Below are 25,514 nucleotides of genomic sequence, written 5' to 3'. Positions count from 1 at the left end.
TTCCCTCCAGCTCCCGGCGACCTCGGCGCGAGCAGGTACGAGCGTGGCAGCTCCGTCCGCCCTGGAGCGGACTAGGGGCGCATGCACGGCAGCCACGGCCAACCCTGCGTGGGCGTGGGGCTCGGGCGAGCCAGCCCCGGCGCGGCGTGCCCAGGCGGCGCTACAGGCTGCCAAAGGCGTAAGCGGCGGGTCGACCGGATGCGTGAGGCAGGCTAGCAGCGCGGCCCTGCGAGTTCTCTTGAAGGTGAACAGTACAAGCTAATAAGAACTAGACCTGGGCATCCTCCGGGCCGAGTCGGGTTCGGGTCGGGCCAAAAAAAACCCGGTGTTTTTTCTAGCGGCCCGTGCCCGACCCGACCCGGTGGCCGGGCCGTAAAATTGAGCCCGCACCCGACCCGACAGGCAGTCGGGTCGGGTCGGGTTCGGGTCGGGTCGGGCCGGGCCTATGTAAAATGTCGGGTTCCTTCGGGTTTTTCGGGTTTCGGGTCAAAATTTTTAGCCCGTGCCCGGCCCGTCAGTCATACCGGGTCAAAAATTTTGACCCGAGCCCGCCCATCAAACTCTTCGGGTCGGGTCGGGTCGGGCTATTTTCGGGCGGGTTGGGTCGGGTCCGTCGGGTTGGGCAGCCCATGCCCAGGTCTAATAAGAACTCCACTTTCGTACTAATCCATGCAAAGATTTGTGAAAATCATAGGAAAATAATTATAGATCCAAATAATGTGAAATTAATTTGGTTAGATTCATAACTTTATCCTCTACCCGTGGAAAATATGTTTTGCATATCTTACTCTAGCCAAAATTTCTTTATTTTATTATAATGTGCAGAATTTGATAAATGCAAAATAAATTCCCTAGGGTTCTACAAATTGCAACACAATTTTATTGGATCTGGTGTGATGTGTCGTTACCTGGAGAAATGCATATACACAACTATCTTTGCATTATAATTTTTTTTATGCTTTAGTTGCCTTATGTTGCGATTTTTTTTGCGTGTATATGTTAAATATTCTCTTTGCATTATGTCCTGTTAAATGGTTTGACAGAGGTTACGATAGCACAATATGGGGGTGAATTTCCGCCTGGATACAGATACAATAACAAACAGAAGCTTCAAGAGGTACCTGCGATGCTAAACAACCACATTTAGCCTTGTGTTAGTGTATCTAAACTGAACAACTTGCCTCACAGGCTGGGCAATGTCTGTTCTGTTAGAAGCATGTATCTTCGAGTTAAAAAAAAGCAACTGAAGCTTGAGTGCATCAGGATCAGCCCATTCATGTCTTGTAATTTTCCCTGTTGCTATGCTTTTATAAAATGCAAACAAGTTTTAGTGCTTAGCTTTTTAGCCTTTCTAACCAAGCTTCTTCAGGTAGATAGGGTCTGTTTAGCAAAACCAACAACACAAGCACGGTACAGTACAACCATTTCCAAAGCTACAATTTTTGAGAAAAGTTGGTGTTCGAAAACAAAGTTTGGCTCACCTTTTCAAGAGACTGCATATATGTCGGCTATCATTTTCCAACAAAAAATATGTGGAATTAACTTTCGTCGTTAATCCAAAAGATATTCTAGCTAAATGCAAATTCAGAAGCATCAATCTCATATGGCCATTTGAATTGGCTTTAGTGAACAGACTGTGCAATTGGAAATAGTCACCAATTATAACTATCTTTCATCGTTATATGTTGCTCAATTTGTCATCTTACCTTTTATTCACATACAAATGCACTCAATGACATTTGGTTTGCAGTTGCTATTGTAGTTGTTGTCCCCCACCTATGGAAATATCATCAGCAAGCATTTTGATGTCTGCTTTAGCTGCATGGAGATCTTACAAGTGCACCCTGTATTGCATCCTATTAGTTCAATAAAGCTAGAATACCATGCTTCCTTACACTATTTTTGTTCAAAAAGTGATTTAGTGAACATCAGGATATTTAATTAGGAGCTTCCTATGTATAGTATCCCACTTTGAGATTTTCATTTGTAAAAATACATAATTATCGATCATGAATCAACATCAATAATAACTTTCATAAGTTAGCCTAACTTTTACAAGAACAGATAGGTACTTGAGATAAACACTAGATTAGATTCAGTAGAAATGCATCATTAAAAGATCTCTTCCTTGTAAGATTGATTGATTGGCTTCTGCTTTCGTTGCATGTAGGCGAAGACCGTGCCACTTGCAATTGACCAGCCACAGTAGCTGGTCCTCTCCTCTGGTGCTCATCGCTTGCTCAACTGTTGCTTCATAGCACTTGGTACAAAACCGAACCTGATTGGAGGGAAGACCGTCAGTAATTTTGGTGCAGCAGAAGGTAGCTAATAAAATGTGCTTATGCGCCCATTTGTCTTATGCTGAAGCTGAATTGAACCTTGTGTCTCCCTGGCTATATTGGTTGAATATCTAGGTTTATGTAGATAAGTCTGTATTTGATCCACCTTTACCAAACAAAAATTGAACCTTAAATTTGAACTGTAGTCACCTAAATTTTGTTGTGATCAATTGAATGCATAATATTCACCATCTATGCATTGTATTTGACTAATCATCGATTTTTTTTAATAAATCTAGCTTTGTACTTTGGTACTTGTTGAGCTACAGAGCTTTTTCAAACAACTAGAAACTAATACATGTAACACATACAGATTATTACCTAAAAATAATACTTTCTCAAGTAATAATCCTACAACTACCATTTTTTACTTGTTGCTACCTTTTAAACTTGAAAGTGTTGCCAGACGCCTATGATTAAAATCAACTTAAAATAGGTTTTCTTCCACCTATCGGTTCCATTAAACATTCCTCATACTCTGCTTAGTCGCTTAGTCCGATTAAATTTTACATGCTCAGTTATCTGTCTTTATTAAATATGTTAATATACCATATGCATAATGCTGTCGTTACTGTCTTTATTAAATATGTTAATATACCATATGCATAAAGCTGTCGTTACTTGGCAGGTTTTCATGGTAAGTGTACAAAGTTTATTTTTGAAAATTTCAATCCTTGCAGCTTGCATTGATACTGAAGATTCTCATAATGACCACGAAGCAAAGATCACTTGATAGATTAGTTAGAACTGTATCTATAAAACTGATCTATTTTGATCTTCAGCAGAAAGGTCACAAATATGCTCTGGTGGTTGGGGCTGAAGCTCTGAAAGTGACGGCACTGAACCTGCACCCACACAAACCGACAGCGCTGACAGAGATACTGGAGTGGTGCTGCTGAGGTGAATAAAGGAACATCTTGGTGCAATTCTTTCAGATTATTAGCATAATTTCATTCAGATAAGCATGTCTCCTAATAGCCATCACTCAAACTGTGATTTCCATCCCAACTGGAGGCTACACTATTAAAATCTTAAATCTGTTTACCTTACCTTCGCAGGCACCGCATCATGCTAAGTTTATCACCATTAAGGAAGCCCAAACCCTCATTTCCACATCAGAAATCAGTGATGCCCAGAAACAACATTTATATTGGCTCAGCCTTGCTAACCTGCACCTTTACCTCGGTAAGTTTCGCTTACACCATTCATGCTCTATGCTAGGACCATTAACTGCTACTACTTATTTCTTTATCCTCTGAAAAAATATTGGGTCTATCCAAGTATGAACACACATAAAAAAACATATAGAAAAACAGTATGAACATATAGAAAAATATTGGGTCTATCCAAGTGTAGAAAAAAAAATCGGGTACACCTCCCTGATTCAAGTATGAACACATATCTAAATGACTTATTACTTTATTCCGGTGCTCCTGTGTATTACTTTACTACTTACTATGTCAGTTCATGTTTTTGCTCACAGCTAAATCGTTAGAGATATATTAAAACTGCTGCTTTATGAAACAACCCGTTTAAATAAAAATACATTAGAACTTTTGTGATACAATAAGAAACTAGCTCTTCAGGGGAAAAGTATAAAGTACATACCTTTCCTTGGGACATAGCTCTTCTTGGTCAAATATATCCAGATTATGCATCTCTTAAAAACAATATACAAATTTAATATTTATAGCACTTCTGTCTAAATAATATTGATATGAAGTAATTATCATTGCTTCGTTAATGACACCTTAGCATGCCTTCTAATTTTACATTCCAGTTTGCACCAGCATATAATTGTTTCGAACTACATAGCTCACCCATTAGCTTTAACTGGCAAAGTCATTTAATTATAAGAACTACAGCCTCCTAAGACTTACTATAAGAACTCACTTCTGCCATACATATTCCTTTGCACCTTCTTTAGCCATCAGGAATTGAAGCTGCCTCCAGTGTTTTGCCAAGCACCCAAATGCTGCTATAACCTATGTAAGTTACTATCACCGAAGAACCAATCTAGCATCTTATCTATTTAGTAGACTGTATTATTATGCTCTTTCTATTCCTCACACATCCAGAATGCCCAGCGCAGATAAACTAATGTAGAGGTTTGATTCTTTTCAAAAAATATGCTTTGCCTTATATTTTATTTGGCCTGCTCTTCCTGTTACCTTTACAGACAATAAATCTACTTTGCCATTATTACATCGTTTGACTCTATACTGCGCTTGTAGTAGACAGCTTGATGCCTAGATCATTTTGCAAACTGACGCACCTCTCACAGGTCCGCGCGCGATTTGTGATTGTAGCTTAAACACACAAACGTCTTGAAAATCAAAAAGTGTACAATGTAAAAGTTCTTCAACATTTCAAAACCTACAACATTGTTACATATCAAATTTTAAAATTCAAAACTCTTTTGTAATTTCTTTGCACAAATGTTTATATTTTAACAAAAGATACATTTGAAAAGAAAAGTTGCTCAATAATTCAAAATCTAAAATAATTTTAAAGCGCAAAATTTCAAATTTAAGATGATTTTACAATTTGCTTACAAAAATATTTATATGATCGCATGATGAATAAACAAAGTACTACAAAAAAGAAATCCAATGTATGGTTAGTATTCTACAAGTTTACGTGCCTTTTAAATTGAATTTTATATAACATATTCTCTTCATGCTGATCACCACAAAGGCTATCAATTTTTTTTTCTATCTATGCTTTTGTTTCTATCGAATACCACTGGCTCATCCACTGGCCACAAAGGCAACGCTGCGGCGTTTTCTAGTAGAAGAGGAATTTTCTACGTAGAAGCCGTGGTAATTACGCAGAAAGTAGGATGAGAGCATGGATGCGTCGCAGTTGCTGGTGCCTTCCGTCTCCACAAGACCGACAACGAGCAAGCCCAGCTGGTCATTCACGAACACACGGGCCAGACACACAGCAGTTTGCGCCCACGATCAATTGGCTAGAGGACACGTTATGTATAGTTGTATACCCTCTCAACATTCCAAAATGTAGCGCTGGGCCGTTTCAGCATTTTAGATTTATAGGTCGTTTCAACTTTTTAGATCTATACCATCTATCTAGATAGTATATATATATATATACACTATGTATGTAGATACAATGTATGCATGTATTTCTAAATTCTATGAAACTATAAAAATCTAAACAACATATATTTTGAAACGGAGGGAGTACTAAATAAACATCACAGAAACGAATAAAACAGCCCTGCTGGCTGCTGCACACAAAACAATCGTAGTCCCAAGATCACTGCTTGATTCAAATATTTATAATCATCGGTGCCATACAAGTCTGGACCAACAATATAGGATAGCAGAATGTACTACTCCCAGGACAACAGAACATAACCACAACCTCATGCACCAGTGATAGTGGTCACGGCACACAAAACATCAAGTTGTGGCTGTAGTTCATAGTTTCACTTAGTCTTATTAATAAGATATCATGAAAGTGAAAAGGGAACCCACGAATCAACTCCAATGAAGCAGCAGCTTATGCAGTTGCGCCACCGCGGCGGCACTCGTTCAGCATGTCAAGGTAGAACTGGCACTTGCTGATGTCGCTGCCATAGTGGTTGAGACACTGCATCATCAATAAAGAACCATGAGAACATATCACCAAGCAACTACAACAACCAGGCAGATTCAAGAAAAACGTTAACCATGACCCCAACTCAATCTATATTACAATATAGCAGGGGGTTAGTCAATATCTACGAAGAGTTAGTCACCCCAGATGAGAAGCAAAGAGTGATTGCAGTAAACTATAAGAGTTAGGCAACACAAGGGGGCTAGTGTTTCATACATCTTGGAAGGCCTTAGAATGGTTGCCGCAAGCATCAGCGTTCATCATTGGAGAAGCGGGAGCAGCAGCAGCAGCCTCCGAGACAACAGTCTCATGCTGAATGGTACGGGGGCCCATTACAGCATCAACAGCTCTGTGTGCCATGGCACTGCCAGTACCAAACGCCATACCTATAAAATTGCATTTATTAGAATCAATAGGACAAGGGATTCTGTTTATAGATGAACATCCAAAAAAGTACAAGCTTTGAATCCCACCTTGAGCAATTGTGGACCCAATTCCTCCAAGGATGGAGCCACCACCACTCTGAGCAGGGGCTGGAGGAGGAGCCTGGCGTGCTGCAAAAAGAATTTTCAGCTGTCACATTAGGAACAGGAAAGCTTATAAACTGAAACAGTGACTCTGATTTCAACATAAACTGAAATGAAATGAACTCGATCCCAGTGGAGTGGAATAAACAATTCAAGTGTTGTTGGTTATGGATGCGGAAAATATATTCTATTACGTAGAATATAGTTTTACAGATCCTTCTACAAATATAAACACAACTGAAGTCGCAGCATACTTCTACCATGATATAATACTGCGATGTTATCAAGATACCAAAAAATCATGCAACAACACCAAATTAAAATCAAATGTCAAGTCACAATACATTCATTGTATTGTTGTAAATCACAAAAGTACCTGGCTGTGGTGGGTTCCTCATAGGAGCAGCACGCGGAGCAGGGCGTGGTGCTGACCTTCCTGCCATTAAAGATCAGGGTAAGCATCAAAATTTTTAGAAGCCAGTGGCATATGATGAGTTAACTGAAAGCTCACTGCAAAATGGTAACCAGATTGAAATTTGGTACATGAGTACAAAAATTTCAGGCACCACAGTTAGAAGATGACATGAACAGCTACATGTGCAGCACACCCCAACACCAGCCAACTATTATTGTGGCACTAACATAATGGATGAAATAGATGTTACTGTCGGAATCAATTAAGAAGGGATGAACAAAGAACAAGATCCCTTCCCTCAAAAGATCCCATTTGTTATGTGCCCCTGTCTGAACCAAATGCAAATATACAAATCACAGCAATTGGTTATTCGAGAAGCACATCATGTGTTGCAAAGATTGTACCCAGTCTTTTAACTATTTTCATAATGCTAAAATACACTCAACAAAACCATTGTTATCTGAACCAAACAAATCAGGCAAACATCCTTAGGAGTGTTTGTTCTATATCCATATAAAGTCATCCAGTCTAGAACATCTGATAAGCAGAGGACAGCAGAAATAAACAGAAGCATGAAATGCTAATGTATGGCTCCCTCAATGAACACCTCTAATAAAAGAATTGCGCTCTAATATGAATCAGCCAACGTGACTTTGTCAACAGCATCTCTATGTGCCTCCTAACTAAACCAAGATAGTATGTACAACTATAATGGCTACTCAAAAGGCAAATAGTACAGAATTCTAAAAACTAGCTACAAGCAACTTCAATTAAAATTATTAGCAGGGTAATATAATTGAATGTCTATGGCTGCTTGGGGGGCACTTCTAGGTAGAATAGATAGATGAGGCGCCCCCTCAAAAGGCCAAAGAGAGCATCAGATGCACATTATTATGTGCCTCCTAACTAAACCAAAACAGTACACAGGACTGTAATGGCTACTCAAAGAGGCATTTCTCAAAGGTTGAATGGATTGGATCCACTGCATGCAGATAAGTTCCTGTGGAACCCAAAACACCTCATAGTTTCACATTATTTATGTAAATCTATATGAAACCAAATCGAGAAAGGGTCAACGGAAACTACCCTTCCCTCGTGGGGCTTCAGATTTGTTCTATACCCCTGTCTGAACCGCATGCGAACGATATCTGCAATCGGTTATTCAAGAAGCAATCTGTTGCCTGCTGATTTACAGCGACCTATTTCCTATCTAACAGTTACCTAAACGGCCGGAGACCCAGCCCACTCATCGCCTTCCAAGAGATCCGGCTATTCCGCATCTAAGCATGTCAAACACGCGCAATCCTACCGCCACAAGACGAACAACATTTCATTCCACACAGTAGCAAGCAGATAACAACATCGTAGGGATCGACTAGAACAAACACCCAAATCTACACGCCCACCACGCGAACAAGAACCGGATCCCGAATCGAAATCCTAGAAGGAGAGCGAGGGGTTACCTGAGCTGCGGCGAGGCATGGTGGCGACTGGAACGGGCGGCGGAGGAAACCCTAGCGAGGCGGCGCGAGGCGAGGTGGGGAACGATTGAACAGGGGGAAGACACGAACGGGCAGGAGGGTTGAACACGGAGAGGGTCGGCTTTATAGGCGGAGATGGGACTCGACTGATGATTTTTTTTCCCCGTTGTTTCGCTCCAACTTTCTTGTGACGCCCAGAGGCTATCTTGCGAGACACGAAGATCTGACAGGTCGGGTCACGCGGCGCGTGTTGGGGTGAATTACATGTGGGGTAAGCTAAAGTGGGGCCAGAATGTCGGCAGCGTGAGAGGATATAGTTCCGTTTCAACCAGGAGTATATAAGTTTGGAATAGTCCAGATTCTACCAGACAGTTTGCAGTTTTCTCACATCTCAAAAAAGAAAAACATGGAGTTTTCAGGTCGTCTTTATGAGCTGAAAAATCAAGAACGGCAATGTTATTCCTTGTACATTTTTTAATAAGTTATACTTTGTAAATTGTAATAAAGTTCAGGCGGTGTTTAGATTTAAAATTAGGCTGTAAACTTCGCACCTCAAAATTTTGGATGTAAACTTTACAACATTACAGGTATTTAGATGCCAAAATTTGGACCCCTAAGTACTCGCTTCGTCTCTAAATAACTATCGTTTTTCAAAAAATAATTTTAATTAATTTTATATAAAAATTAATATTTATAATTAGATAGATTTTTTTAGAGACGGAGGGAGTACTACACTAACAACTAGTAGAGTAGTAGGTTCATTAAATGCCCTCCACTCCATGCTGCATGCACTCGTGGATAAGGGGCAGTGAGTTGGGATGGGGGAGGGGGTCTGCGACTGGTAAGGCTTCCTCCAACGGCGTCCTGTAAAGCGCCCCTCACCCTACGTAGAGGGGCTTTGGGGGGAGCGAGCGGTCCAACGGCTCCCCCCACAGCTCCCCCTGTATATGGGGGGAGTTGAAACTCCCTCCATATATAGAGTGAGTTTCAACTCCCCATATATCTCTAATCACATCGTTTCTTCATGATATTAATCTCGTTTGAGCCTCGTAACATGATGATAATGCGTATTATGATAGTACAAATATTGTATGATTTTTTTTAAATTCAAAAATAATAAATAAATAGTTAGTTAATGAGTGATAGTATATAGAGGGAATAGATATGGGGGGAATGGTTGGAGAGAAAGAGTTATAGGGGGAGGAATCTTTTGGAGGGAGGTAGTAAAATATAGTAAATAGTACGTTTGGGGGGAGTTGAATGGGGGGAATGGTTGGAGATAGCCTAAAAGCAGGTATAACAATGGGTTTAAAGTCAAGCTAGTCAGCATTTTTGCTGATGTGGAGGAGAAAAGGAAGGAAAGAGAAAAGAGTTTGGCTTTTGTTTTAGCATCAAGTTTGGCACGGAAGCATAGTCATTTGTGGGCTCAAATATGGGCTCAAATAAAAATACATGTGAGGAAGAGTAGGAAAGAGAAAGTAAGACATGACATCACATAATAATAAAAAAAGTTTTTAGAGACAAATATGAGACAACTATTGTATGATTTATTCCCTCCGTCCCAAAATAATTACATATCTAGAGTTTAAAATTTGTCCCACAAAAAGTGCTACTTTGACTATACTAGCACAAAAGACAAGAGTTTCCGGAGACTTCTTAAAAAAAGGCAAGACATTATCTAGATCCTTCTCATAAAAGACAAAATGTATTTTGATAATTTCACATTATGCATTGGTTTGCGTGTGTAGTCTTAGAATTGTATTTATTTTGGGACGGAGGGAGTACTTCTTATCACTTGGCTTATAGTCAAGCACTTGGCTCTATTATTAACCATGCTCTAAGGAGGCGCAACGGTGGACAGGCCCAAATGCCCAAAATTTTATGGCCTGAGTCGTTTACTCCTTGTTTAGTTTCCTTCAAAATTCCAAAACTTTACAAAATTCCACGTCACATCGAGTCTTTGAACATATGCATAAAATATTAAATGTAGTTAAATAAAATAATTAGTTACATAGTTTGTCTGTAATTTGCGAAACGAATCTTTTGAGCCTAGTTGATCCATGACTGGACAATAATTATCAAATACAAACGAAAATGCTACAGTACTTTACAGCTTTCCTTTTACCTATGTAAACAAGGGCTTAGTTTCAGAATGCCAAAAACGGCACTGTAGTTTAAAAAATTTGGGTTTTTGCACCCATCTAAACACGTCATCAACCGAACAGCGCCAGAAACTTGTGGATGCTTTGGACGCTGTAAAACAAATCGCTATAGTTTGGAAGTTTGGCATTACTTGAGGGTCTGCTTAGGTGTTGTTTAGTTGTCTTTAAAATTTCAAAACTTTATAAGATTTTTCGTCACATCGAATCTTTGAACACATGTATGAAGTACTAAATGTAGCTAAACAAAATAACTAATTACACAGTTTGTCTGTAATTTGCGAGACGAATCTTTTGAGCCTAGTTAATCCATAATCGAATAATAATTACCAAATACAAACGAAAAGTGCTACAGTACTTTCCACTCAAAAATTTACGCATCTAAACACCACCTTAGATCCAAAATTTTTACTTTTAAAAACATAACATCGAATATTTGGATACATGCATGGAGTACTAAATGAAGCCTATTTACAAATTTTTTTTCACAGATGGGCTGTAAATCGCGAGACGAATCTAATGAGCTTATTTAATCCATGATTACAACAGTGATGCTACAGTAGCCATCCGCTAAATATAGATTAATCATGGATTAATTACTATCATTAGATTCGTCTCGCGATTTACAATCCAGCTGTGCAAACAGTTTTATAAATAGACTTCATTTAGTACTTCAAATTAGTAAGATTTCGTTCCCAAAATTTTTGGAGAAACCATCTAAACACGGTATCAATTTCCTCGAGGATTGAAGTTTGACATATCAAAAAATTATCAATATTTTTCAGACATCGGTTAGAGGGATGATTTAAGGTCTAAAGTTGACAGTTGGGAGGCACTAATTTTAGCTTTTAAAAAAAAACTAATTTTAACATCCCACGAGTAAGATGGAATACGTAACATCTTCATTGCTCACTGCACATTGCAATTAGCTGGTTTTGCACCATAACTGGAAATGATAGATAAAATATTGTATTTATTGTGTCCAGAATGGTGCTTTATTAACATAATATCAAATTCGGAAATACTAAGAAAGAGACGTTCGGACGGGGAAGAAAAATCATACACTCCAATATATATTTCAATAGCTGATCTGTAATGTTGCAACGATTATTTTCTCACGTTTCATGGTGAATATTATATGAAACATAGTGTTCATGTTGTGGCTGAAATTTTCGTATCCAAGAGTCAAATAACTTAATTATTTTTTTACATATTTTTTCATTTTTCATCTATATATTTTCGATATTGCAATGGAGCATCTGATGGGAACTTTTCCATCGGACGTCTCGGCACTAGCAAATCCGTATCAAATTTGCATAGACATGTCCTTCCTCCTCGTCTTGATTACTACTATTCGCAAGATTAGATCCGTTTTTGTGTGGTGTGGGTTCGGGTCCACGCCGACGTATCAGGATCCTCGTGTACGCGACCCGACCCGACCCGAACACAAAACCCCAGCAATTGATGGCGATTCCGTAATTATTCGGGAGACGCATTTTCCCGGCGGCGAGCGCCACTCGCTACCGGAACCCTCGTCGCCGGCGAACCTACCGCGGCCCCGTCCGCGGAGCCGCCGGCCATGGTGAGCCCGACCTCACTCCCGTTCCATGCTCACCTCTTGCCCCCTGTTTCGAATTGCTTTGCGACTCACTCGCTGCCCCCCGGCGAGCTCGCAGTTCTCCATCGCAGCCATCAACGAGAGCGACTCCGGCGGCCAATGGGAACCGCTCGCGCCCACCAAGGAAGCTCAGGTATGTCTCCTCTTCCTCCCTGATCCCTTATTACCCCGAATTTGCTAGCACCCGAAAATTTTAGTGGTGTGCTTCTTCAGTTTGTGGGGTGCGATAAGTTAGGGCTTCGGATTTGTCGAGCGCAATGTGTTGGGTCATGTCGTATTTCAGCTGAATAAAGTGTTTCGTAATTTCTTTGTGAAACCACCTCTCGCGAGATCATGGGCTGTGGAGTAAACCGTCCTGTCAATTGGTGTAATACCGAATTGATTAAATCCAGAAAACTTCAACACTAGAAATCCACACCTAAGCTGGAATAGCAGTTCCATGTGCATTGTTTGCCACCCTGCCTGCTGAACCATCCACCTAGTCACACCATCAAGAAGAAGAACATGGCTCATTTACCAGTACTGCATGTTGGATAAGCATTGGTGATTTTAGGTAATGAAGTGTAGTTTTTACTAAGACTTCATTTTTTTCGATTGGGCATAATCTAGAATGGAAGCACATAATGTTTCAACTGCAGCTTTGGACTGCAGGCGCAGGTGGGCAGGGGGATTGTTAGGCCTTTCAGATTTAAGTTTTCATTCTTTATGTTGAGTTCTGTTATAATAAAATTGCAAGATAAATTTACAGCAGTTTGGTATGGGATTTATTTTTATTAAAATCTTGCTGTGAGCTTAATTAACTTTTTGCCATCTGAGATATCCACGCATCAAGAGGGAACTAGTGGTTCTAAAGAATTTTGAGCTGGACAGATTTTTATGTTTAATGAAGGGTATGATGCCGCACACTGATGCTGTATACTCGCACAATTACTTATATCCCTGGCTTGTTATGCATCCTTAAAGTGGTCGTTTAATTTATCACTTTAATTTTAACTAGCCAAAAATGATTTAGGAGCCTTATGACTTAGGCGCTTAATCCAAGTGGTACTTTTCTCTATTATAAGAAGATATATGCATGGAAAGACTGTTTGGTGCAAGCCTTGATTATCTCACAGATGAGAAGGATATGTCAAGTTATGATTCGCTGTACTCTTAGAGCACATTAACTTGAGTCAATGATAATATCTGGCTAATTGTGCTTTTTAGTGAACAAAAAGTTCTTGTCCGGAACCTTGGATCTTTTATGAACAAATGTACTGCTTACGTCTTGTGTTCTTAAGTCTTAACTATTGTAACATTAAACCTCATGTGACTATTGATATTTTAGAAGAGATTGTTTGTGGGAAATGTGAATTATAGTTTAATTAATGGGGTGATCATTTGTTACTCTTTCTTGTGTTCTCTTGGATTGAAATATGAAACTTATGGTCTTTGATTCAGAAAATGTGATGTGCACTCTGTCCATGAATTCTTTTCCTGGTGCTTTTCTTAAAAGAACAGTGCACTTGTACTCTGTTGAATAGGGGGTGATTAGCCATAGTGGCATCTAAACCACAACAACCGTAATATTGCACACCTTTCTGTAGATTTTGCTTACATCAATAATCAGGAATACTTATCACATGAAAAGAGAATCCACATATATATTGGTTCGTTTTCCTGAAGTGCACTGTAGACCTTTTTGTCTACTGGACGAACACATTTATCAAGCATTTTCACATATATATTAATAGTTGTTTTTGCAATTGCTAGATTAGTGTAGGTTGATATAAGAAAATTCTGAATAACCAGTAGCATCTGAATCAGATTCTGATAACTCCCTTCTCGTGGCATGAGTGAAAATTTCAGTGTGAAGAGCTCTTAGTACTTTGTCTCAGTATCACTGTGTTACTGATATCTCCTCTTCGTAATTCTGTCAGGAATTTGCACTCTCTCAGAAGTATCACGAGGGACTCCTCAAGTTGCAACAAAAAGATTATTCAAAAGCTCGTGAACTTCTTGAGGATGTTCTGAAGGACCCGCTAATATCAAACATTCAGGCAATTTCAGTACTTTTTTAATATTTATTTTGTGGTCTTCTTCATAACGTCAATTTGTTTATTTGAACAGGTTGATAACATTGGCAGTGATCAGCATTTGCTGCAGCTAAGGTTCTTTTTCTCATACATTTTATTGTTCTCATGGTAAAGATGTGTTTAGTTGCTGTTTGATTTAAATGCTCATATTACCGAAGAGAAATACAAAATAGAAGACCATTCATGAAACAATTTAACTGCATAAAATTATGGTTCTTCTAAATTTTATGGTACCAAGAGACTTTTGTTATATTGACTTTGGAAGACCGATTTTCTCCTGTAAGTGATCAAAATTTGAATTTCTAGTCTTAAGTGCACAGACTGTTGTGCTGCAAAAGCATAGGAAGGCAACAGCATTCCACAAGAATGTTCATTTTATCCCTATTTCCTCAGTGAATTTCTAGTGATTTTAGTATGATAGATAGATCTTTTGCTTCTCTTTTTGTTCGAAAATATACCTCATTTTCAAGGTACATATGATTCTGTATATGCCATAACAGCATAATAAGCTTACTTCTTGCCTGTCGTATATGTTTTAGTTTTATTGTACAATACATGGCATAATTGCCTAGTTGGTTGGTGTCGCGGGGTGTTGAATTGGATGCAGCATATGGAATCCAATGGCTGATTGATCTGACATGTGTGACATGAACTTTAACTGCTAAAATACTGACACACCTTTCTCACTTGTACAGGTTTTTAACATTGAAAAATCTTGCATCTGTTTTCCTCCAACAAGGTTTGGAATTTTATGATAATGCTCTTCATTGTTACCTACAAGCTGTAGAACTTGATTCAAATGATTCAGTTGTCTGGAATCATCTGGGTACCCTTTCTTGTTCAATGGGTTTGCTGAGTGTATCAAGATGGGCATTTGAGCAGGGCCTTCTATGCAGCCCGAACAACTGTATGATACCTGTTTTACTCATTATAATTTATGTTCAGTTCATCTATCGCGCTTATGATACCTACACTGGCTTCTTATATAGTTACTTATGTTTTGTAGGGAACTGCATGGAGAAATTATTGGAGGTGCTTATAGCAATTCGTGATGAAGTCGCATGCCTTTCTGTAGCAAATTTAATACTTAGGAGTTGGCCATCACATCATCGTGCTTTACATGTCAAGAAGACCATTGAATGTGCTGAACCGGTACCTTTCGCACCTCGGGGTATTGACATACTTGAACCCACACATGTGACACTCATCTTTTCCAACAAAAGGAAATCCGTAGATGATGAAAACTATCAAGAAACAAGGACAAAGAAGAGTAAACAGTGTGCTACATTGCAATTGAATGAAGCAAAATGGTTGGCCCTTTTGGATGGTATCCTATGCTTCTTAAGTGCAAACAGTGAGAAGGCCGATGAAGACAAGAGCACAAATACTGCTGATAGGTGTTCAGGCAGTGAGGATAGTGTCAAAGGGCTTGCTTACAACATGATTGATGTTGTCGTATCTACAGAGACAATCAAAATTGTGGAATCTGCTGGTGAAAATGGAAATGATTCACATCATGATGGTGAGACTGTGCCATCTAATGATTGCAAAACTACAGTTAAAGAGAAAGATGTTAATTCAGATAGAGAGCATCCTCATGAAAGGCGGAGCACACGTCTTGAGAGGCTGCGAAGTCGCAAATCTGGAAAAGATGAAAATGGATCTGATGGTAAAGATATAACGCATGCTGTGACCCAGTTTCTCGATCCATTTATACTCAAGGGGCCAAGTGCCGCAGAAAAGTCTGATTTTTCTGGAAATGCTGACGCTTCCAATACTGATACTCTCACCTATACATCCGATGAAGAGGCAAACGACATAAAGAGATTTCTATGCAAGATATCAAAAAATTTTGGCCCTCATCACATTGGTTATATGCTCCTTGAAGAGATGGCTCATCTCAAAGTTCCTTTCCAAGATTATTTTGTTAAGCTCATTGAACTGGATAAACTTACTAGAGGCTGGGCTGAAGACAGATCTGAACTGTGTAGTTTATTTCTAGCTGAACTGTACTATGATCAAGCTTTGTGTTCTGGAAGTCCATCAACATCCTCAGAGCTGTCTGATTCATCTTACCATCTTTGTAAGATCATTGAGTCAGTAGCTCTGGAACTGCCATTCAACACATCTGTCAGAGAAATAAAATCCACTGACTTGGATTTGGAAATGCAAAGAAGTTGGGCAGATGTATCTTCTAGTGATATAACTGAGAAAAGTAATGAAAATTCCGACAAACCTGTTTCCTCTGACATGCTTAGTGATAAGAAATCTGAATGTGATTCTTCTTCAAACATGAATTGTGCGTTCTGGGTTCGCTTCTTCTGGCTGAGCGGTTGCTTGTCCCTTTCATCAGACTGCAAAGAGAAAGCTTACAAAGAGTTCAATATTGCCCTGTCCATCCTAAGAAACGGCAACAAAGACAAAAGCTGTGGAGATGTTATTCTTCTACCTCACACCAAGCTTGTAAAATCGCTGACAGCAGATAGGATTCTTCGTGAAATTAACTTGATCAGGCTTGAATCTTTACTTTGGAATAATGATGAGAATATCAACAAAATAACTCATACAGAGTTCATGAAATTGCTACCTCCACTTTTGCTTTCCACCAAAGATGTCTATGTTGGAAATGCATATGGTCCACAAAGAGAGAGTGAGAATGTCATTTCACTTGAGTTGTCTGCCTTGGATGTCTTAATATCTGCATGCGAAAAAGCAAAACCAATGAACATCCAGGTATATCTTGATTCCCATCGAAGAAAAATTCAAGTTCTTACTGTGGCAGCTGGCATGGTTGGATCTGTTACACCCCCAAAGGGAAAATGTTCAAGTAACATGGACTTTGTGGAAGCAATGAACCGGAACCGCCTCGAAAATGTTGTGGAAGCAGTCAGAGATGTATCTCGAAATGCCGGTAAAGCAAAAGACTTTATCGATCAATGTGATAAGTCTGTAAGTTGGATGGCCCCTTTTCCTCAGATTTCCTTCTTCGCCCTTTTAAATCAGATCTCCTAATTATTGGCACAATATGTAATGAGTTTTTACATTTGTGTTATTAGTGTGCCTGTGCCCACGCAAAATTTATATATATGGCTATAGAGTGAAATTGAAGCTTTCCTTTTTGCAGTTTGCTACTGTTTCCCATGGATGTTACAAAACTTAAAACTTTGGCACATATAATATTTTGCATCTAGATTGGCCTTAGTTAAAAAAAAAGAGTTTTATTTATTGTAGAAACCATTCTTAGTGTATAATCCTTAGTGTTTGCAAACATATTATGGTAAATACTCCTGTATCTTGGAGACCTTGCAAAGAAAACAAAAGGAAACTGTTGTATGTTTCTATCTGGAGGGAGTAGATTGGTTGGTCGGGCAAGGAGCACAAAGCTTTGAACACTTTCTTGTTCCATGTGATTAGTGAAAATGCACTGTTTATTAACCATACAGAAAAAAGATTGAGCCAACATAAACAGTAGCAAGTAATCCCTTTTAAGTTTTAAAGTAATATCTGTTCTCCATGCGCTGCTCATACTGTGAGAATTGCTCCAAGATATTGCCATGTTCTAGTTTAAGGCATCATCTGAAATTTCATACATTTCTACATCATCAATTTTCTTTAATGCATTTTGATGAACCTTTTATGCTTGCTCACAAGTCAGGGAAACCTATTAGTGTATTAATTCCTCTAACACTGCCACCTGAGTCATAGTTAAAATCTTCATGTTTCCAGGATGGGCAAGATGGCTGGAGCTCACTAGTGTCTATTGTCGGTGATATTCAATCATTGCTCCTGACAATCATGTGTGCTGCTGTGAAGATAATCCTATCAAGAAAACTCTCATGCTCTGGAACCTCCTATCAGGTTGACCAATTGGAAAGTTCCTGTCTCATAGATGCAGCTATTGCATTTTGCAAGCTCCAGCACCTTGATCCTACGATATCCATCAAAACTCAGGTATGTACCACTTTCATATTAGCCAAAGTTATTGAGCTCTGTAGTTTTGCCCTTCCTATTCAATGTTCAGCTATTCATTCACCAATGCAGGTTGACTTAATTGTCGCAGTCCATGATTTGGTTGCTGAGTATGGGCTCTGCTGTTCCGGAAAGGATGGTGAATGGGAGGAGGGGACATTCCTCAAGTTTGCAATCAAACATCTCATGGCACTAGACGTGAAACTAAAATCACAACTTAGTAAGTTTTTTTACCGACCCTATTATTGTAGACATGTTTCATTTTTCCTACTAACTAATAACTGACATCTGTTGGTTTTCTCTGTCGTATTGTGTAGATTCAAATGGGATGGAAGAAGATGCAGTTACAAAAGATGTCAAAGCACAAGACAGTATGGTCGATGAATCATCGGTTAATGACAGCAAGCAGGAAGAATCAGGTAAGACTGGATGGAATATACCGTTTTAGTAATTTTGTAGCTATTTTGTATTTATCTTTTGGTGAAGAAAATGCATAACTTGAGATGATACTGGCTTGGTGTATCATCATAAATTATCATTTTGTAAATTCTTGGTGCTGCAGTTACCCTGATAAATGTCCTGTTCATGCAGAATTGGATGAGATACAGTCATGTCTTGATAGTGCCTTGGACCAGGCTTTTTTCTGTTTATATGGTCTGAAGATAAATCCGGATTCTTGCAGTGAAGATGATCTCGCAGTGCATAAAAATACAAGCCGTGGTGATTATCAAACAAAAGAACAATGTGCTGATGTGTTTCAATATGTTCTGCCGTATGCAAAAGCACTTTCTGTGAGTTAATTTTTAATAACAACCTTCGTGTTTCCTACTTTCAGTTAGCTATGAACTATCAGCATCAAATATAGTTTCTAATGCTTTGCCCATTCTTATTCTTGTTTTAGAAAACTGGCTTGGTTAAATTACGGAGAGTGCTGCGGGCTATACGTAAACACTTTCCGCAGCCACCTTATGACTTATTGGTTAACAACCCTATTGATAATTTCTTGGATGGACCTGACTCATGTGAAAAAGTACTCTCTGAAATTTGCGAAAGTAATGGATCTAGGGAAGCTATCCTGAATGTACTGTTCCCAGGTGAAAGAGGCTACGAAGCATTCAAAAAACTCTCCACTGCTAGGTTGGCTTCTGCACTACACCTACAGTCTCTTCTCTATGATTTGAAAGAGATATTGGTGGATTTATCGTAACTACATGTTCAACTGTTTGATGCAGTTCGGAGCCTTACTCAGATGTTTATGGTAACCTGTATTTCTACATAGCACAAGCTGAAGATATAAGTGCCACCGACAAGCATACAGGTTTCGTTTTGAAAAAGGAAGGGGAAGAATTTGTTGAACAGAGTGCCAATATTTTCAAGTATGATTTGTTGTACAATCCGCTGCGGTTTGAAAGCTGGCAGAAGCTTTCCAATCTTTATGATGAGGTGAAATCTTTTTAGATCTACCAACTGGTTGGATCTGCTCCCTTATATTAATCTATTCTGTTGCATAACAAGTGCTAGTATGACAGGAAGTTGACCTGTTGCTCAATGATGGTAGTAAACATATAAGCATCTTGGATTGGCGAACAAATACAGATTTAATCAGAAGGGTTGAAATGGGTCGCCGACATAGTCGACGCTGCTTATTGATGAGTTCACTACTTGCCAAAACTGCTCCTGAGCAAGTGAGTTCTAATCTGTTATGAATTATGATGCCTTTTGTATCAATCCGTTACCTTCAACTGTTCTTGATGAAATTTTTCGGATGACATGCAATCTTATTTTCATCTAGAGTGAGGCGCATGAATTGTTGGCTCTTGTCTACTATGATAGCCTTCAAAATGTGGTACCCTTTTATGATCAAAGGGCTACATTGCCAGTCAAGGACTCAACATGGAAGACATTTTGTCAAAATTCTATGAAGCATTTCGAGAAGGCTTTTGAAATCAAGTAATAGAACATTCCTAATCTATTTTCATGTTCTATCTGTTGTTTCTCACACATGGGATGATATAATACTTATTTACTTGCAGGGAGCAGTGGCTTCATGCATTTTACCTCGGAAAACTGTGTGAGAAACTGGGGCATTCCTTTTCGAAGTCATTTTTGTACTACAACAAAGCCATGATGTTGAATCCAACTGCAGTCGACCCTGTTTACAGGATTCATGCATCACGCTTGAAATTACTTTACACTGAAGGCAAACAGAATCTTGAAGCTATACAGGTTTGTCTAAGATGTAACTGACCAGTTTTTTAAGAGTTATTTTCCCTTGAAAAATTGATATGCAGCAAACATCATGGAGTGGTTTTAAGTCCACTCTTGGCTTTCTTCGAAAAAAATTATACTCTTGCATAAGCTATACTTCCGTATACTGACTGACTGGTGAGTGATGACATGACCACATGAATTGTTTCACTACAAAAGCAGTGAGGACCGATAATGAAATGGACTAAGTTATCCATGCCAATCTAAAAAATTAATCTGATTCTTGTGATTGATTTTCTCTATAGAGGACCACTTTTGAAGCACCTGTGATCCCATAGAAATTAGATGGTTGCCATTGCCTACCGCCCAGGGACCTGGCTTGACTTATCGAGAACTTGGCACTATATTAGCTCAAATTAAGATTCGAACTTGTCTTCTGCCTTTATAGCAAAAGCTACAATTTGAGAATTAGAAAAAGAAAGTGCATTTTATTTATAATGATAGCATGTTGTCGATAGCACAGTACTATTTCTGTCTTGTTCCTGATTGGGGCATCTGTTGTGACAGTTCTTTAGTAGAAAATTTTATGATAACTTAGTTGATTGTTTGTTGTATAGGTTGTTGCTGACTACACATACAACCATTCAACAAAGGAAAATGTCTTGAGCATGTTGGGGTCCATGACTAATGTTTCAAATTCATCTTCTGATCTGAATGAAAAATCTGCTTTAGATACTAAAGCGGAAAATAAGTTTGTTGAGCCTGATTTACTTGATAAAGTATGGCACATCCTTTATGATGATTGTCTACTTGCCCTTGGTACTTGTGTGGAAGGGGAGCTCAAGCATTTCCACAAGGCGAGATACAAGCTTGCTCAAGGATTGTCTAGAAGAGGTGAAGCAGGGGACCTGGAACGGGCTAAGGAAGAGCTCTCATTCTGTTTCAAATCTTCTCGGTCTTCATTTACAGTGAACATGTGGGAGATTGATGGCACTGTTAGAAAAGGAAGGTAAAGTTTAATTTCTTTCTCTGATGCAATATTATGTATCGATATAGAAGTACAATTCATATTAAATCTATTAATGTCATTCTCATAGAACAAAACGTAATTATTTGACATACTATAATCATTGATGGTCAAATTTCTAAATGTTTATGTATTTTGGGAAGCTATTCACTTCGGCGCAGAGGCAGTACAAGATTAATAACTAACATGGACATTTGTTCCATTGTTTTTCCAGGAGGAAAAATCCAAATGTTGGTGGATCCAGAAAGAATCTGGAGGTCAGTTTATCAGAAAGTTCACGAAAATTCATTACATGCATAAGGAAGTATACGATATTCTATTTAAACCTGTTGGAGAAGAATAGAGACCTGTGGACTCTTGAGAAAGCATATACATATCTGCGGACAGATAAGCGGGTACTTCCTAACTACAAAATAACTATGCCAAGCTCTACATTTCCTCTGGAAACTTAAAAATATTCTCTTTTGTAGTTTGCATTATGTTTGGGTGATATTGTTCCCCTTGGTCTTGGGAAGTACCTTCAAGTTCTAACAACAGCAATTAATAATCCTGATGTTCGCCGAGCTTCTGGTGATGCTTCTATTGAACAATTACTTGAGAAAATTTTCAGTGTGTTCATGGACCATGCAAACTTGTGGGCTGATATAAGCACTATACCAGAGGTGAACAGTCCAGAATTATCAGAAAGCAATCTTTACAGGTAAATTACTCATTCATGGTGTCATAAATTGTTCTTAGGCTTGATAGTTTTCAAATAGCACTTTTTTGTGGCAGTTATATCCACCAGTACATCCATTTACTCGAGAGTGATGTCCGATTGGATGTTCTCGAAGGACTAAACGAGAAAATAAGAAAGCGCTTCAAGACACCAAAATTGTCAAACAGCAATTTTGCTAAGATATGCAAGCATGCTTCTCTTGCATGGTGCCGGTGTATTCTCATCAAACTGGCTTCAATCACTCCACTGCCCGAGTCCATGGATTCAACAAACCAGCCTGCTCCATTATCCAACGGCCTCCTTCTTTATGTTGATTTGCAGCCTGATGAGCTTCTTATCTCATCCCCTGATGGGCCTGCTCAGTTCAAAGGCCTTGACATGAATTGGTTTGAGACACTGAACAGAATTAAAAACATTCCCATCAAGCAAACTTCTGAAGATAACTTGGAGACTGCTGTTACGTTAATGAAGAGCACCTACAACTTTTATCGGGAGAGCTCCTGTGGAACATTTCCCTCAGGCATTAATCTGTATACAGTAACTCCATCACACGTCCCTATTGAAGGGCTACCGCAAGCCCCTCCTGTAATCGAGACGCTCGACCTAAGCATTCCAAGGAAGCTCCTCCTGTGGGTATATACCTTGGTTCATGGACGTTACTCCAATATATCCTCTGTTGTAAAGTACTGTGATGAGATGAAGGTATGATTTGTGTTTCTCGTGATGGGGAGTTCTCTTAGTGTAACATTTTCTATATCCCATAGTCACATTTCCTTTTTTGCTGGTTGCAGTCCAGAAGTAAAAGAGGAAGCTCTGCAGCGACAGCTTCACAAGTTGTGCAGCCAATCCCACAGAGTACTGTTTCTTCTCAAGGTCTTCGACACATGCTTTGACATCATCTGGACGGGCTTAACATAGCTACCACCCTTTGGATTTACTCTGATACGATCCTCTTTTTTTTTTTTTTGTAGCTAAAGAAAAGAGTTCCCAAGTTGAATTCACTGAAGCAGCACATGATGCAAATCCTTCTACTCAGGCTGCTGCCTGTGCTCCTCCTGCATACCATGAAGCAGGTGGTGCTAGTGCTTCACAAAGTGCCATAGATGCCCAGAAAGCCGCCAGTGCGGCATCTCAGCTCAACCGCAGTGGTTCATCGAGAGCAATGGAAAATGCACCGGACAGTATGGAGAGGAAATAACAAAGGCAGAGCTTCTGATTCTTTGTCAGCGTGTGATCCCTCCTGATAGTTTTAGTGTCTGGGCTTTGCCCATTGTGCAGTCGCTGCCATGTTTAACATATGTAGGTAGTATATCTGTGCCTGTGTGTAATTTAGTTTTCCTGAGCGTAGTTGTAGAATTAAAATCAAAAGCAGCGGCGAAAGTTGAGCGAAATCTAAGAGGGTGACAAATGCCAAATGCTGATCGTTGATTTGGTGCTCAAATTTGTGTCGATTGACTAATCATAGAGTACTTATCCACATTTGGGGCCGAACAAATGAATAATTTTAGCAAGTTTCAGCTTGTCCGTCTGCCCTGTTTGAATCCAATAAGTGAAAATGCTAAACTTCAGCAATAGTGTATCCAAATAGGAGTGTAGTGTATCCAAATGGGAGTGCTAATACAGTGAGCTAAAGTTTAGCTAAGATTCATAATCTATAGCAAAGGTGTTTAGCTAAGACTCACAATCTGTAGCAAAGGTATGAGTGCTAATAGGTGTTAAAGTTTAGCACTCAACTTTAGCTCTTCCAAAGTCCAAACAGACCAACTTTGGTGGATTAGCAGTTTAGCGCACACTGAAATTCTCTCTATGCCAGTGGAAATTATACTCATCCCTACTGGCTAGTACAGCAACTAGTTAAAGCCAAAATATGCTTGAGCTACAATTGGCTATGCGACATTGCGACCTTTTCATGTCTAACCAGGCTATATCATGTTATGCTATCCTATAACTCGTGTAAATCATAACGTGTCACGTTGCAGCCTGACATTAGTCATCGAAACAGCCATCGCCTCTTTTCCATTCACATTTTAACCCCCGTGATCTAGGATAATCAGCACATGGAAGTGACTGGATTAGAACTATATTATCATATCGCCCGCATTGTAGTACCGAACAGTTACAGTCGATCAAAGAAGCTTTGTTTGATTGCCTACTTACAATCTGACCTATCTTCTTTAACCTCTATACCCTTATGAAAGTTACTCTTGACCTCCATACCTCTAAAAATATCAGTTGTACCTGTATATTCTGCCGCCAATCTTTTTTTACTCACGTACCCTTTTGGACGGAATGAGATGTAACAGTGCCTAACGGAGTTGTAAAAAGACAATGTTGCCCTTGAGCTGAACACAGAAGAGTACAAGAAGAGTACGTGGCCGAGTGGGACATGTGAAAGATTGTACTCAATGTTGCCCTTGAGATGAACACAGAAGAAGAGTACGTACGTCATTCGGCATGGCCGAGTGGGGCATGTGGACGATGTACGTCTGTCGGTCGTCTCGTCCGGCGGCGGCGGCAGCCGGCGCCAAGAGGGCCGCGGCGGCCACAGCAAAGATCACACATCTCTCGCCATGGCACCACATTGTGAGTGAGCGAGTGAAGGTAAGAGTGGCGATGGCAATGGTAGATCGGAACAGTGGCTTTATAGAATCAGGAACGCGGTGAGATGATTGCAACAGGACAAAGGGAACAGATGGACCGGTGCTTCAGCAGCAGGCCAGCACCAGCAGCGATCGATCGATCTGACGGCTGCACAGCGGCTGGCCTGGCGCCCTGGGCGAGGGCGCGCCCCGCGGCTGCCACGCGAGCAGCCGGCGGCGAGTGCGTCCCCACCGCGCGGCCCGCGGTACGCACGCCGCCGACCGCGCCCCAATCGGCAGCCCTGTCGGCGCGAGCACGCGGCGCACTGCGCGGCAGCGCCTGGGCCGGTCCCGCGCGGCACTGCGCGGCGGCGCACCACGCTGATCCGGTCAGCGCCGGCCGTCGGCGGCGGCTGCCAGTGGCGTACCTAGGATTCCACGGAGGATATGCCGCAATATTTTTTCCACTTGTAATTCGGTATAATTCATATATAATTCGGTAATAAAATTTAAATTTCTCCAAAAAATTCGTTTACAACTTGCAAGAATAAAAAGTACATTAAATCTTATATTTCAATAGTCAAATACAGATTTTCATTAATTATAATATAAATAGTTCAAACATACTAGTTCGAATGAATAAAAGAAGCGACTTCATGAAAGTTTCGGCTATATCATTTTCATCCACTCAAAGAAAAATATCCCGCTCAATGAATATGACAAGACAATCATCCAAAAGAACATCACCCAACTTATTTCTTTTCTCAGTTTTGACTGA

At 39.8% G+C, this 25,514-nt stretch overlaps 2 protein-coding genes and 2 non-coding genes across 9 annotated transcripts; 1 reads left to right on the top strand and 3 right to left on the bottom strand.

Annotated features, from left to right (window-relative positions):
* The first annotated feature begins 36 nt into the window (after window positions 1–36).
* LOC120688244 (calcineurin-binding protein 1-like) lies at window positions 37–23,681 on the top strand. 6 transcript variants are annotated; one of them, XM_039970479.1, is made up of 26 exons: window positions 37–244; window positions 2,171–2,321; window positions 3,125–3,239; window positions 3,398–3,524; window positions 4,267–4,328; window positions 11,909–12,124; window positions 12,219–12,293; window positions 14,080–14,199; window positions 14,270–14,310; window positions 14,931–15,142; window positions 15,242–17,184; window positions 17,962–18,186; window positions 18,277–18,424; window positions 18,522–18,623; window positions 18,796–18,995; window positions 19,106–19,341; window positions 19,437–19,647; window positions 19,734–19,889; window positions 19,997–20,154; window positions 20,238–20,430; window positions 21,030–21,421; window positions 21,654–21,834; window positions 21,910–22,139; window positions 22,214–22,859; window positions 22,949–23,030; window positions 23,129–23,681. In XM_039970479.1, the coding sequence occupies exons 6-26, from the start codon at window positions 12,122–12,124 to the stop codon at window positions 23,353–23,355; spliced, it is 5,781 nt and encodes a 1,926-aa protein (XP_039826413.1). In that variant the 5' UTR covers window positions 37–244; window positions 2,171–2,321; window positions 3,125–3,239; window positions 3,398–3,524; window positions 4,267–4,328; window positions 11,909–12,121; the 3' UTR covers window positions 23,356–23,681. The 6 variants fall into 6 exon arrangements, with proteins under 6 accessions (XP_039826413.1, XP_039826411.1, XP_039826412.1 ...); XM_039970477.1 differs by lacking the exon at window positions 37–244 and adding an exon at window positions 915–1,117; XM_039970478.1 differs by lacking the exon at window positions 37–244 and having other exon boundaries at window positions 1,925–2,321.
* On the bottom strand, window positions 5,608–8,589 carry LOC120688245 (uncharacterized protein C6C3.02c-like). Its single transcript, XM_039970483.1, has 5 exons — window positions 8,366–8,589; window positions 6,864–6,923; window positions 6,434–6,514; window positions 6,177–6,346; window positions 5,608–5,954 (listed from the first exon to the last, which is right to left on the bottom strand). Exons 1-5 carry the CDS (start codon window positions 8,382–8,384, stop codon window positions 5,865–5,867), a joined length of 420 nt encoding a protein of 139 aa, XP_039826417.1. The 5' UTR covers window positions 8,385–8,589; the 3' UTR covers window positions 5,608–5,864.
* Window positions 7,150–7,284, bottom strand: LOC120693699. Its single transcript, XR_005683154.1, has one exon. It is a non-coding gene; the product is annotated as a small nucleolar RNA snoR138 (small nucleolar RNA).
* LOC120693685 lies at window positions 7,701–7,819 on the bottom strand. The gene has a single exon (XR_005683141.1). It is a non-coding gene; the product is annotated as a small nucleolar RNA U19 (small nucleolar RNA).
* Window positions 23,682–25,514: the final 1,833 nt, after the last annotated feature.

The sequence above is a fragment of the Panicum virgatum genome, chromosome 9N (assembly GCF_016808335.1).
Source record: "Panicum virgatum strain AP13 chromosome 9N, P.virgatum_v5, whole genome shotgun sequence".
In the NCBI taxonomy this organism is placed as follows: domain Eukaryota; kingdom Viridiplantae; phylum Streptophyta; class Magnoliopsida; order Poales; family Poaceae; genus Panicum; species Panicum virgatum.
Note: the sequence above shows the minus strand (reverse complement) of the source record. Positions and strands in the feature narration are given on the sequence as shown.